General features: G+C 37.1%; 1 protein-coding gene across 4 annotated transcripts in view; it reads right to left on the bottom strand.

The window, feature by feature from the left end:
• The window catches only part of gig (TSC complex subunit tuberin), a 943,661-nt gene that overhangs the window by 111,523 nt on the left and 818,642 nt on the right, over nucleotides 1-13,496 (bottom strand). For all 4 annotated transcript variants that reach the window (XM_090415521.1, XM_090415523.1, XM_090415524.1 and 1 more), the window contains one exon: nucleotides 5,133-5,211. In XM_090415521.1, the coding sequence (XP_090271647.1) occupies nucleotides 5,133-5,211 (79 nt within the window). The remainder of the gene's footprint in view (nucleotides 1-5,132; nucleotides 5,212-13,496) is intronic.

The following is a 13,496-nucleotide window of genomic DNA, read 5'->3' as shown; positions in this document are numbered from 1 at the left end:
ACTCACTGATGAGACCTCAAAGAAGGTTGAAACCGGTCTGGGTAGTGACCTCTTCTCATAATGTAAAACAATATATATACATCTCTTAGGAGCTGGGTTTTACATTATGAGAGAATATTAAAGTTAGTGATGGAGCTTGCTCCACCTTTCCATAGCGTCGCCCTGGTGTTGTACTACCCAAGTGATCATTTACACTTGGGCTCGCCGATAGTTTTTTCGGCATGAAACTCTATGGATTTCGATCCGAGTTTCGTACCCAGCTATAAAAACATAAAGGGATTTACCATCCCCCTTTCTATTATGCAGTACTGCAAAATAAAAAAAAAGTGCAGAGGGAATTTAAAGAGAGAGATAAGCAGCAAGCTCATAAGCAGCACAAAGCTCCAGAGTTCTTTCACAATGGTAAGTAAAAAAAAGAAAAAGAATTGTGGATGGATAAAGTTAATGAATTACTGAATTATCACTATGCAAGAGCATAGCAACAGATGTAATAGGGACTAATGTGAGAACAGTCATATGAACTTGGAGGTGATTACGATATTATGAAATGTCAATGTGAATGCAGATATGTGTGGATGAATGGGATAATGGTCCATATGCTATGAGAAAGTGCAAAACGAGTGGCAGAATCCATAACCAGGCTACTTAGGATTCAACTCTGGGAGAATCTCAAATGAGAAGTAAGAATACAAAAGAGGAAAAATTTTATTCTTTGGAATGGTTGTTAAGATATTGGTAAAGTTGATTAAGGGCAGAATTCAAGAACTGGTAGACAGGAATGTTATGCTCTATGATGGGACAGGAGAGGTACAGTTTTATATCATTCTCAATTTGCTGCTGATTTCAGGACATATTCTGGGGGATTAGTAACAGGCCTCTGGTGGCACAAGGAAGTTAGTTAGAATACAGTTTTTACTTGAATTTTAACAACTCCAACTAGTTTTTTATTTAGATTTCATGTGTGCTGTTTGTGGGTTCTTTCTTTTAATTTTTTAATTGGTTGATCACCTCTTGATTTTAGTGAGAATCATTTTTTCGAGGCCTGAGTGCTCAGTGGAAGTGGTGCTTAAGTCCTCTGTACTTGGTCGTTCAAAGTTAGACTCAAGTTCAAATCTAGTTGCTGACTGGAGGAACTTTTTCTAAGTCTTTCTTCGACCGGTTCCTGAGTTAGTCGATCTCTGGCATGGGCAAGCGGGTTTTTCCTCCCCAAAACTCGGATTTTTCATCCTGTAAACTCAAGAAAATCGACCGTACTACCCCACATTATTTCAGATAGCAACATATCTTGTTAGGGTTAGGTACCAAGAGATGGCAGCACTTGTTTGCCAGCCTCTTCATCGGTGGCTGCTATAATTAGTGACAGACATGGGCCAGCTATCTTTGATTGGCTATCGGTGGAGACTGAGCTGCCCACTCAGTCTCCAAAAGCTAGATAGGGTATAAAGGCCTCGCCTACTGCCTATAAGGAAATAAAAAGGTGTTAGTTGATTTATTTTATTTATTTAGTTTTCATTTTTTTTATCCTCCATGAATATTTATTAATGATTGGATTACTTCAGGCTATTATTCAATGTTTTCATTTAGCTGTGCAAGGGGCTGATGTTTGTTTTCACCGATGCATTCTATAGTTTCTTGTTTAGCTTTATGCTGATTGATATTATTCTGAATTACTTTGGGATCATATTTTTTTAATTTATTTTTGTTTTTGTTGAGATAGGCTGGTGGTGCTTTAACTAATCTATGATACGTGTCAACTTATTTGGAGAACATAACATCTACTTTTTGGTTTCTTGAAAAAAATAAAAAATAAATAAAAAGAATTTGCCACTGTTAGGGATCTACTTATAGCAAACTGAACTAACCTTTCTCCTCAGTGGTTCCAGGATCTGAAGTCATTTTGTCCAACTGATGTTTCTTCAAATGAAACCCTCTTTCAGCACTGAAGTACTACATAACAAATATTTGTGATTGATTCATTTATTGCAGCATCTACTAAGTTATAGAAGTCATCAACTTCAGTATTGCTAGAAAAGCTGGCTAGGGCATAGACTTGGATTATGGTCATTAATGTAGCTGTTTTTTTTTTTTTTTAAATTTTTAAACAAGCGACATATTCAGGTCACTTCAGTTTGATTACGTTTGGAACTCTATGTACATAATTCAGCACTACATGTTCGTGCGGTTAGCCTAGTGGCTATATGCTTTGCAACCATATGCCTGGGGAAGGAGTGTCCTAGGTTCGATTCCTGTCGACGACGCAAGGAGCTTAAGGATCTTCCTCAGCCATAGCCAAGTAAGCCGGTCCTTGGGCATGGACAGCAGTGCTTTTTCCACCAGTTTATCTGGGGGTTTTCATCCCGCAAGCAGACAAACTGGTCCCTTGAACACACACAGATTACAATCAGGAATACTAACCCAGCCATAGGTCTGATTCGTCAGCTATGCCGGTTTCAGAGCCCGGATAAAATTTTTTTGGGAGGGGGGACTTAGATGGTGCCGTCCCGTGATTCCTTATTACTACTTTCCTGTTAACAAATTTCTTCCAATTATTTTGTTATTTGTCAAGTCTTCAACAAAGTCACAACTAACATGTCAGTCTTCAAAAGCACTTTTAACTGTATTAGATTTTATTGACTTTGGAGTCCTTTTCTAACCATCCTGCCATCAAACACTCATTTTGCTAGAATTTTCTTACCTCCTGTTTAAGTGACAATACTAATTTAGATCAGCTCTACTTACATATTCTTGAATTCATTCACACTGCTTGTACACACAGCATCTCATGGCAATCCATTCCAGTCAAGTCTGTTTAAGCGACAATAGTAATTTAGATTAGCTCTACTTATATATTCTTGAATGCTAACATCATTATTATTAAGAGAGACCTCCAGGGAGTCAGGAACTGATCGAGGGAGACTATATACCACACACACACACACACACACACACACACACCAGTTATCATACTTGTTCTTGAATTCATTCACACTCTTGCACGACAACATCCAATAGCAATCCATTCCAATCATGCACCTATGAGAGATGCATTTCTCTATGAGAGAAAAATTTAGATCTTATCCCTATCTGTGTGGCATTCATTCTCAGCTTCCAAGGGTGCCCACTTATCCTTTCTCCACCCTCCATAAAATGAAAAATTCAGTGAATTGAAATCCTGTATGACCATTTCAGATGTTTCTAAGCCTCAATCATATCAATCCTCTTTCTCCTCTTTAGTTGTATGCAGTCTACAAATTCTCAATCTGTCTCCATAATCAATATTCCATAATCCTGATAACATTTTTAAACACTCCTTTGCACAGTGTCTCTCTCTCTCCCCACTGTATCAGAATCATAATGGAAACCAGGAGACTAGACTTGTGCACAATAGTCCATGTGAGGTCTTATCAAGACCTTGTAAAGAGGCAAAATGATATCCTTATCCTTTTCAAGCTTAATGCCACTTTCATTTATAATGTGATCCAATAGATAATGAATAACAGAGGAGATAAAGTACATCCTTGTCTCACACCAGATTAAACATTAAACCATCTTCCTGTACTTCCTTCAATTCTAATTGCTGACTTAAAACTCCAATAAAGACTACGTATTGCTTGATATAATGCCCCACTGACACCATATATCTGTAGCGTTTTGAATAGCTTCCCTCTTGGTACCTTGCCATGTGCCTTTTCCAGATCTACAAAACTTAAATACAGATCTTTGTTATATTCCCATGCTTTCTCAACTATTTGTCGTAAAGTGAAAATCTGATCCTGACAGCCTCTATTTGGCCTGAATCTGCTTGTTCTTCACAAAGCTTTTCTTCCACGATCCTACTCAACTGTTTCTCAAGTATACTTGCGTAAATCTTACCAGGAACACTCAGTAGAGAAATACCTCTGTAATTCTCACATTCAATTTTATTTCCCTTTTTATATACATCGGTACTCTCAGCGAGAGAGAGAGAGATCTACTCCAACTATCCAGAATTCGTCCCTTTGTCTAGGCCTTCTGAACTATGCAGTGCAGCCACTGTAAGAATTTATACCTCCATATTTGAGTATTGCCAGTCGAATATCATCTACTCCAGCTGCTTTTCCATTTCAGGCCTTTGATAGAGATGGTAAAAGGAATTAGAGATGATAAAGGTGTTTATCATCTCTAATTCCTTTTACAGCACTCTTTCCTCCATTTCTGAGCTTCTTCAACAACCTTCAGAATATTTTGCCACCTTCTTGATATTTATTTTCTATGTTCTTACCACAGTCTTCTCATGACTTTTGTTTAGCTAGTTTTACAGTGTTTAGCTTTCTTACATTTATCTCTGTATTCTCTAAGAGCACAAGGAGACTTATTTGCCAGGAAAGTTTCATATGCTGTCGTCTTTTCCTTCATTGCCTCCTTAACTTCCTGTGTCCACCATGGAGTTCTGATTTTTCTATCCTTGCAGATTACATTTCTCAACATACCTAAACAATCAACATCACAGGATCCAGTTTACCTTGGAAAAAGGAAAACAACAGTTTTCCATCTAGATACTTTGAATACACATTAGCCTGAAGGATTCCTGGGATTCTCTGTTTACAGAAAACCTACACATACAGGTAGATGTATTCACCAGCAGTCACCCTCCTCCCAACAACATGGGATTGTGAAAACCCTATATAATAGAGCAAAATTAATCTTTTCGAATAATAGAGCCCTAACTACTACACTTGACCATATCTTAAACACTTTCTTAGCCAATTGTGTCAAACCCCCAAAAATAATAAAACCATGTAACAGCAATGTTGAAAGAATTTCCACTTGGTTATACAATAAATTAAAGATGCCAAGAAATTATATTCTTAGTTTAATTCTTTATCCAAGTGCAAGAAAATAAAGTTTGCATGTGAAGTAACTTCACGACTGGGCAACTCATATATAGAGGCTAATGACTTCACATCACTTGCCTTAGTATCCACTAATGCAAAGCAAACTTTGAGTAGGTGCCCTCCCTCGACACCCGCAGGGAGTCCAAAGACTCCCTGCGGGTGTCATGTACTACTAATAATAATTCTTACACTGCACATGTTTCTTAAAAAAACACCTAAAATTTAAGAAAACTAGTAAAGTTGGAATTTCCTACCTACCTCAGACTTTGATAACAAAAGTGGTCTTTCTAAAGTAGAGCCAAACACTGAGCTGTGATATAACTGCAGGAAAACAAAGCTAAAAAAAAAATTTAGAAAATTACTTTTGCTTTATGGAATTAATACTAAATGAGTTAATATAACTATTTCTAAATTAAAATGCATAGATCATATTATGCAATGTCAAATTTACAAGCATTATTTAATTAAATATTATGGACATTCTTAAGGCTTTGGTGAAGTATAAAAACAAATGTGAAACTAATTTCATTTATACATATATTTTTCTATACATTTTTTTTTAATGTGAATCGCACCCATAAAAGGTTGTTATTTATTTATCGTATGGCAATCTACATACAGTTATAAAGGTGCATGTACATAATACAAATATGTAAAAGGAAAATAAAAATGTAAATGACAAACAATTAAAGTAAAACATAGGCAGTTACACAATCAGCAGACAAAGCACACATATATGCACAAGACTAAATTCAGTGGAAATATGATGGATTGATTGGTTCGGGTGTCCACTTTAGTGAGGAAATTCCCCCCCCCCCCCACTTGTACAGAAAGTTTGCACATGTTCCATGGCCAGTACGAATCCTGTTCAGTGTTATCAATGTCTTTTGGCTCAATTCCATACCCGGGATGTTCAGGCAGTGCCTATCAATTGATGGGGAGGAGGTTGAGAGGATCCAGAGGCGAGTGACTAAGATGATAGCAGGTCTATGGAATGAACCATATGAGAACAGGTTGAAGATTTGTGGGTTGCAGAAACTAGTTGATAGGCGGAAAAGGGGAGACATGATTGAGACATTCAAATTGCTAAAAGGATTCTATAGGATTAATTCAGATGATATTTTTGAGATCAGGACTGGTGGTGGGAGAACTAGGGGACACCCATGGAAGCTGGGCAAGAGCGTGGTTAGCAGGGGTGTTAGAGCTGGGTTCTTTACTTTTAGAGTGGTAAATGAGTGGAATAAGCTGCCAGAGTCTGTTGTGGGTGCTATGACAGTGAGCGAGTTCAAGGCAAGGTATGATAGATACTGTGAGAATGTTGAACAGCTGCGTGAACATAATGTTTAGGGCCTCCCTCGATGAGTCTAAGGACTCCTGGAGTAGCCCGTGGTAATAATAATAATAATAATAAGTTAAGATCAAGTTTTCTAATCCAGTCTATAACAGGCGGTGTCACCTCCAGGAAGTCGCTTCTTTGACCCATATATGCACAAGACTAAATTCAGTGGAAATATGATGGATTGATTGGTTCGGGTGTCCACTTTAGTGAGGAAATTCCCCCCCCCCCCACTTGTACAGAAAGTTTGCACATGTTCCATGGCCAGTACGAATCCTGTTCAGTGTTATCAATGTCTTTTGGCTCAATTCCATACCCGGGATGTTCAGGCAGTGCCTATCAAACCAAATTTCGAGTTGGGCATTAGTATTTATGCTCCACACTAGTTTCCATTGATCTTTGGTATTACAGTTAGTCATTCTCAAATGTTTAGCTTCACAAAGAGGGAGTTTTCTTGATTTCAATTTGTTAAGCAGTAGTTCTGATGTGTCACCATGTATAGGCAATTATGATATCAGTTACTCAGCATTGGAAACCAATAAACAGGAGTTGTTTTTATGGTTCCAGATATAAGTCGCATTGTGGTGCTAAGCCGACGGTCAATTAGTTGTATGGCAGTTACTGAGCCAGACTGGAGCACAGTACTCTGCCACCAAAAAAACCAGGCCAAGTGCAGATGTTTGTAATATGTTTGCTGCTGCACCCCAGGAATTGCCACATAATTTCTGAATGATGTTATTTCTAGTTCTTATTTTTCCAGCTGTGTTTCCAGTGTGTTTCTTATATGATAGAGTACAGTCAAGTGTAACTCCTGGATACTTAGGGTATTTATTATGGCATAGGACTGAATTTCCGAATGGGATGTTCAACTCGTCTTGTGCCAATTTATTATTGAGATGGAAAGTTGACACTTCAGTTTTACTTTGGCTTGGTTGTAGTTTCCATTTCTTAAAGTAAATATGCATGGAGGTAAGGTCATTTGTGAGGGTTTCCTTTGTCCATCTGAATTCTCTATTTCTGGTGGCTAGCGCTATGTCATCTGCATAGCAGAATTTTCTAGATACTGTATCTGGCATATCAGCTATATATAAGCTAAATAAGAGAGGGGCCAATACTGAGCCTTGTGGTAGGCTTGTTAAGTTTCTTCTGGTTACTAATATTTTCTCCAAGGACAACACGGAAATATCTATTGCTGAGCATATTATTAACAAGTTGTATTGTTTTCTACATGGTAGTACTTTAGTTTGCATAGCATGCCCTCTCTCCAGATAGTATCTGGATACTCTCTCCAGATAGTATCGTGTGCGGCAATTAGATCAAGAAAAACTGCAGAAGTTTTTCTGCAGTTTTTCCTGATCTATCTCTGATGTTTCTATCTCTGATGTCAGTGCCAGAACCTGGTCACAACAATTACGATTAGACCAAAAGTCTGCCTGTTTAATAGGAATGTGTTCAAAGATGGTGTTGCTTATGCGGTTATACAATAGTCTTTCCAGTAGCTTATATGCACAGCTTAGTAATGCGATTGGCTGATAGTTTTGTGGGTCGCCAGTTGATTTTCCAGGTTTGGAAAGAGCTATTAACTTAGCTTTTTTAAATTCTGTCGGTAACACTCCGGTATTCATTATTTCTGAGAAGAACGGGCGAGCCATTTTTTGATGTTTTTGCTAGCATGAATAAGAAATTCCAGGTGAGCTCCATCGAACTCCAGGGCCTTTCCATATTTGTATCAGCTAGTGCATTGTTGATTTCCTCGTTGCTGAAAGGTCTCACATATTCTGATTCATTTTGTAGTTTTCCCTTTAATTCTCTGGATTCTCTTTTAACTTCAATGGTATGATTTCTGTCACGTTGGCATCTCGAGATTTTAATAATATGATTAGCAATTTGGTTTGGTGTAACATCTGTCTTTTTAGTAGTCACCATTGTAGTGCCTCCTAGCTTCCATAACACACTCCAAGCTTTCCTACTGGAGTGCCTAAGGTCCAGTCTCTCAATTGTTTCAGTCCAGCATTGTTGTTTTGCTGCATCCAATTTGTGAAGGAGATCGTTTACGATTTCCAAATCACCGTTCTCCAGAAATTTCTCATAAAGTTGTTCACTCAGATCGTTCCATCCAGAGACATACTCCTTTCTGCCCCTAGGGATATGTTTTTCAGCTATAAAGATGACAACTCATACAAATCGGTTGTGGTTACCCACTGACCTTGACAAGTGAACACACTTGTCAAGGTTAGTGGGCATATTTTTCCCAATCAGCTCTTTGAAAATTCCATCTCAGGCAGGGAACTGATTGGACAAGGTATTTTTATGCCTACATCAAGACGAACTGGCTGGTGTTCGTCTTGATGTAGGGAAGTCACTAAGAACTATCCTTTGAGTAGATGTTCATTTATGTTATTAGAGGTGATGCTATTAGAGGCACTTCCATAACTCATGGTGGCTATTGAAATCTCCCGTGTATATTGTTGGGTGATTCAAAAGGGGGGGAGGACTTGTTGAGACCATCGAATGTTTGGTGGCTTGCAGACATTAACAAGTATCAGTTTTCCCAGCTTCATCATGATCAGGTTAACATTATCATCATCACTTGACGCAGTAACAAGTTTGATTTGCTCGACATTGTTACGGACATATGTCGCTATGCCATACCCATGATGGTAGGTTGCTCCTATGAGCTGGTAACTGTATATTCTCCCCCTCTTCTGTACAAGTCTTCAGTTGCGGCATGTGTTTTCTGAAGGAGCATGATGTCTGTATTTTGGTCAAGAAGGAGTTTTGAAAGGTATTCACATTTTGATTTGCTGATTCCTTCGATGTTAAGATGATAAATTCGGACTTGAGGTCTGAGATTTCTAGTCAGTTGGTTTTTCAAATGGATCTTGAAAGGACTGTTCACTTCTGATTGCTGCATGCAGTTAGTAGCCAGGAGATCCGTGGACAGACTGGCTGCCATACTACTTGAGGGTGGATGTGAAAGGATTCCTTTTCTAGAAACCGAGGATTTTTTTTTCAAAAACAGAATAATCTATCATAAAACTCCAACCTGGCACAAAGGATGAGTAAGATGTACTCTTTTGGCTGATGTGAGAAACATTTATACGAGCTTTGCAATTGAGGGGATAAAAATTTGTAAATATATAGTACGTTAGTGTTGTTGGTTTGCTAAAGTTTGATTAATCTGAAACCCAGATGGGGCTCTAAAGACAAACATGAAATTTATTTAAGCTACCTGAATATTTTTAATAATTAGCATGGTGGGGGTACGTGGGTGATGAAATTTAGTATATCAGTGATGTGTTTCCAATGATAGAATTTCCAAGTGGTCATCCTCCCAAGACAATATACTTGTTTTATAATATTTTTATAGTTCTTGAAAGTTTTATCTTTGCTTGGTTATACTATAAATTAAAGATGACAAGAATAAATTAAAGATGCTGTTATTACATTATGGCAGCAGGTCACTACCCAGACCGGTTTCAGCCCTTTTTGAGGCTTCATCAGTGAGTAGCTAGACCAAATTAATACCTTAAGAGGTGTTAAAATTTGGTTTTTAATTTTAATATCTTAAGAGGTATTAAAATTTGGTCTAGCTACTCACTGATGAAGCCTCAAAAAGGGCTGAAACCGGTCTGGGTAGTGACCTGCTGCCATAATGTAATAACAGCATACATTTCCTAGGAAATGTGTTTTTACATTATGGAAAATACCAAGAATAGCAATCAGAACTTTACCACCTTTGCTGCGAGTTGTCTGGTATCGTACTACGTACTAGGACTACTTGCATTAGCTCACGCTAGTAATTGCCGATATTTTTATAGTTTACTATATTCGGCATGAAACTCTCTGATTCCAATCTTTGAGTTTCTTATTCGGTTTTAAAATAATGTGGGATTTAATATCCCCTTAATTTAAATAATGTTTATATCGCCGAAATGAAGCCTATTGGCTATTTATATTTAAGCAAATTAATTTTATCATTGTTCTTGTTCTTTTTTTATACTGTTCTTTTCAAAATAAACCTGCGTTTTTATGAAAATTGAAGTTTTTGTTTTTTGCGGCCCACATAAACTTAAACCTCGTTTATTTGGCCCATGTTAGCCTTTGAGTTTGACATGCTTGATGTACAGTATTTGCTACCTATGCAACATGCCATCAGAACTTGCCATCACTGTCTAAAAACCACCCCAAGATCGCAAATCTCAATCACTTCCTCAATCACTATATAGAGGCCCCACCACCTCCTTATTCCTACATATGTCAACGTACTTTTTAGCATAGCAGCAATACGATGTACAGTATTTGTTACCTATGCAACGGTGCCATCAGAACTTTAGTTCACTGTCTACCACTACCCCAGGATCCTAAATCTCAATCACTTCCTGAAGTACAGCTCCACCAATAGAGTATGTAGTGTTTGTACTGCACTAAAGTGTAATAACTTGCATTCATCAACATCAAATTCCTGACATGTACCCATGGGGGGGGGGGTACAAAATGTTATGATAGTACTACATGAAAAGTAAAATTATTACTAACTTCCAATCAACAATTTTCACCCAAATTAATCTGTTATCAGTCAAGACTCCAATATTATCAGAGCTTATATTTCTGTCTTCTAAGGCACATTTTACTCTATCAATCCACCTACATCTTGGTCTTCCTCTGGACTTTTTTTTCCTGCCAACCAGGCAAAGAACACTTGTTTGGAACACCATCTGAGATTAACTCTGATAACACATTCCTGAATGCAAACAACATCAAGTTCTTTTCAAATATCTCCATTTTTAATATCATATTGCCAATAATGCCATCTGTTCACACTCGTAATCTTTCATCCATATCTGTGGTCACCAGTCTTCGGTTAAGTGTTTTATTTTTAACCCAGCTCTCAGATCTATAAGTTAAAATAGGTTTGAACAGCGTCTTGAATGCAGTTGATTTAATGTTTTAACTAACTGCTCTCTTATTCCATATAAATTTATTCATTTGGCTTCCTACCATACCAGCTATGCTAATTCTGTTATCTATTTCCATATTTAATTTGCCATCTTCACTAAAAATTGTGCCTAGGTAGCTGAAATGTTTTACTGGTTCCATAGGTTCTCCATTCAGGGTGCAGTTGATATTTTCAGTGTTCCTGCTTATTTTCATTGACTTTATCTTTTTATAGCTGATTTTTTAACAAATTTATTACAAAAGTTATTCAATTTAGTGAGGGAATCATGCAGACTTGTACTGAATTTATTTGGGAGTATAATATTATCTGCATAAAGTAAAGAGATGAAATTAACATCTCCAATTTTGATATCAGGTTTAATACCACTTTCATTCATAACGTGATCCATATAGATGATAAATAACAGCGGGGATAGTATATCCTTGTATCACAACTGATTTAACATCAAACTATCTTCCTGTACATCTTTCCATTCTACTTGCTGCCTCACACCTTAAATAAAGACTAAATATTGCTTGATATAATGGCCCACCGACATCATATAACAGTAGTATTTTAAGCAGCTTTTCACTTGGCACCCTGTTACAAGCCTTTTGCAGATCTACAAAACTTAAATACAGATCCTTCGTATATTCCTACAATTTCTCAACTATTTGTCTTAAATTGAAAATGTGATCCTGACTATTTGGCCTGAATCCAGGTTGTTCTTCACCAAGCTTCCCTTTTACAATCCTTCTTAATCATTTCTCAAGTATACTTGCATAAATTTTACCAGGAACACTTAGTAGGAAATAACTCTGTAATTCTCACATTCAGCTTTATTTTTCTCTTTTATAGATGGATACTATGAGAGCTCTACTTCAAACATCCAGAATCAACTCTCTAACCAGGCTGAATTATGCAGTTCAGCCACTTTAAGACTTTTGTACTTCAATGCTTGAATATTTCTGGACAAATATCATCTACCCCAGGTGCCTTTTTCCACATTTCATGTTTTTTGAGGGTGTTTTCTACTTGAAATATTGATATGTATGCCTGACTGCATTCCTGTTGGGAGGTTTCTACCACCATGCTGACACTGCTTGTTTTATTTAGCAATCTTACAAAGTAATTACTCCAGACATCTAGAATATCTTTATTTTCAGTTTTTCCATGTTACCTTTATCATTTCCTTTTTACAGTACTCTTTCCTCCATTTCTAAGCTTTTTCAATAGCCACCAGAATATTTTGCCACCTCCCTAATATCTATTTTTTATGTTGTTACCAAAGTCTTTCCATGACTTTTGTTTAGCTAGTTTTATACATTGATTCACTTTCTTGCATTTGTTTCTGTATTCCATGGGAGCACAAGCTGACTTACTTGCCAGGAACTTTTGCTATGCTTTCTTCTCTTCCTTCACTGTCTCTTTAAGTTGCTGAGTCCACCATGGAGTTCTGATTTTTCTATCCTTGCAAACAACTCGCCACATGCTCTCTGCTGAATCAATCAATGTTTTCTTCAGCATTTGCTACTGAATCTCCAGAGTTTGGTTTCTATTTTTAAACTTTCATTTTTTCTTGAATAATACTTGTGTATGAGTCTACAGTTAATATCTAAAAGCTGCTCAACTTTGATTCAAACTTTCTTGCATACTCTTCTTTTCAATATGAAATTTAATTTTATCCTGCTTAAGACTAAAATGAGTATCACTTCCAATTACCATTATTATTATTAGCTTTGTTCTTTTCTCTAAATTTTCCCAAAACATTTTTTATTCTACTGTTTAGATCTCCAACAAGGATCCACTTTTCCTTTTCATTGTGTTGGTTGCTTTCTCTAATGCCTTAAAAAAAATTCTCCACTTATTCTTCAGTAGAATCTTCTGGGGACCACAGGTACAAATAAGTATCATTGTCCAGTTCCCCATTTTGATATTTATTTACATCATTCTACTTGATACTGCCTTTCAAGAAGAATATCCTAATATTTAGTGTTCCTTACTATAGCTATTGCTGGCCTGGTTGGCCGAGTGGTTAGAGTATCCACTCTCCACCCTTGAATCCTGCTGTGGTCATGGATGTTTGTGATTGTGAAAATGATGGTAGTGGGCAGTAGACGGCATTGGTGTAGATGATGTGGTGAATTGTAGAGTAGGTATCCTCCTTCGATGAGTCTTTGGACTCCTTGAACTTTATTGATGTTGAGTTGGGATGTTTTCTTGGATTTATTAATTCCTTGCATTCATTAATATTAAAACTACAACTCCCCAAGCTACAAGTACATTCAAATCTTCCTGTAGAGAATTAACATCAGCAATATTCCTGATAATTCTACCTAACTTTTCA

The sequence above is a fragment of the Typopeltis vanoorti genome, chromosome 3 (genome assembly GCF_054136105.1).
Source record: "Typopeltis vanoorti isolate ZY-2024b chromosome 3, IOZ_Tvanoo_1.0, whole genome shotgun sequence".
NCBI lineage: Eukaryota > Metazoa > Arthropoda > Arachnida > Uropygi > Thelyphonidae > Typopeltis > Typopeltis vanoorti.
The sequence above is the reverse complement of the archived record's forward strand: the minus strand, read 5'-3'. Positions and strand labels throughout refer to the sequence as shown.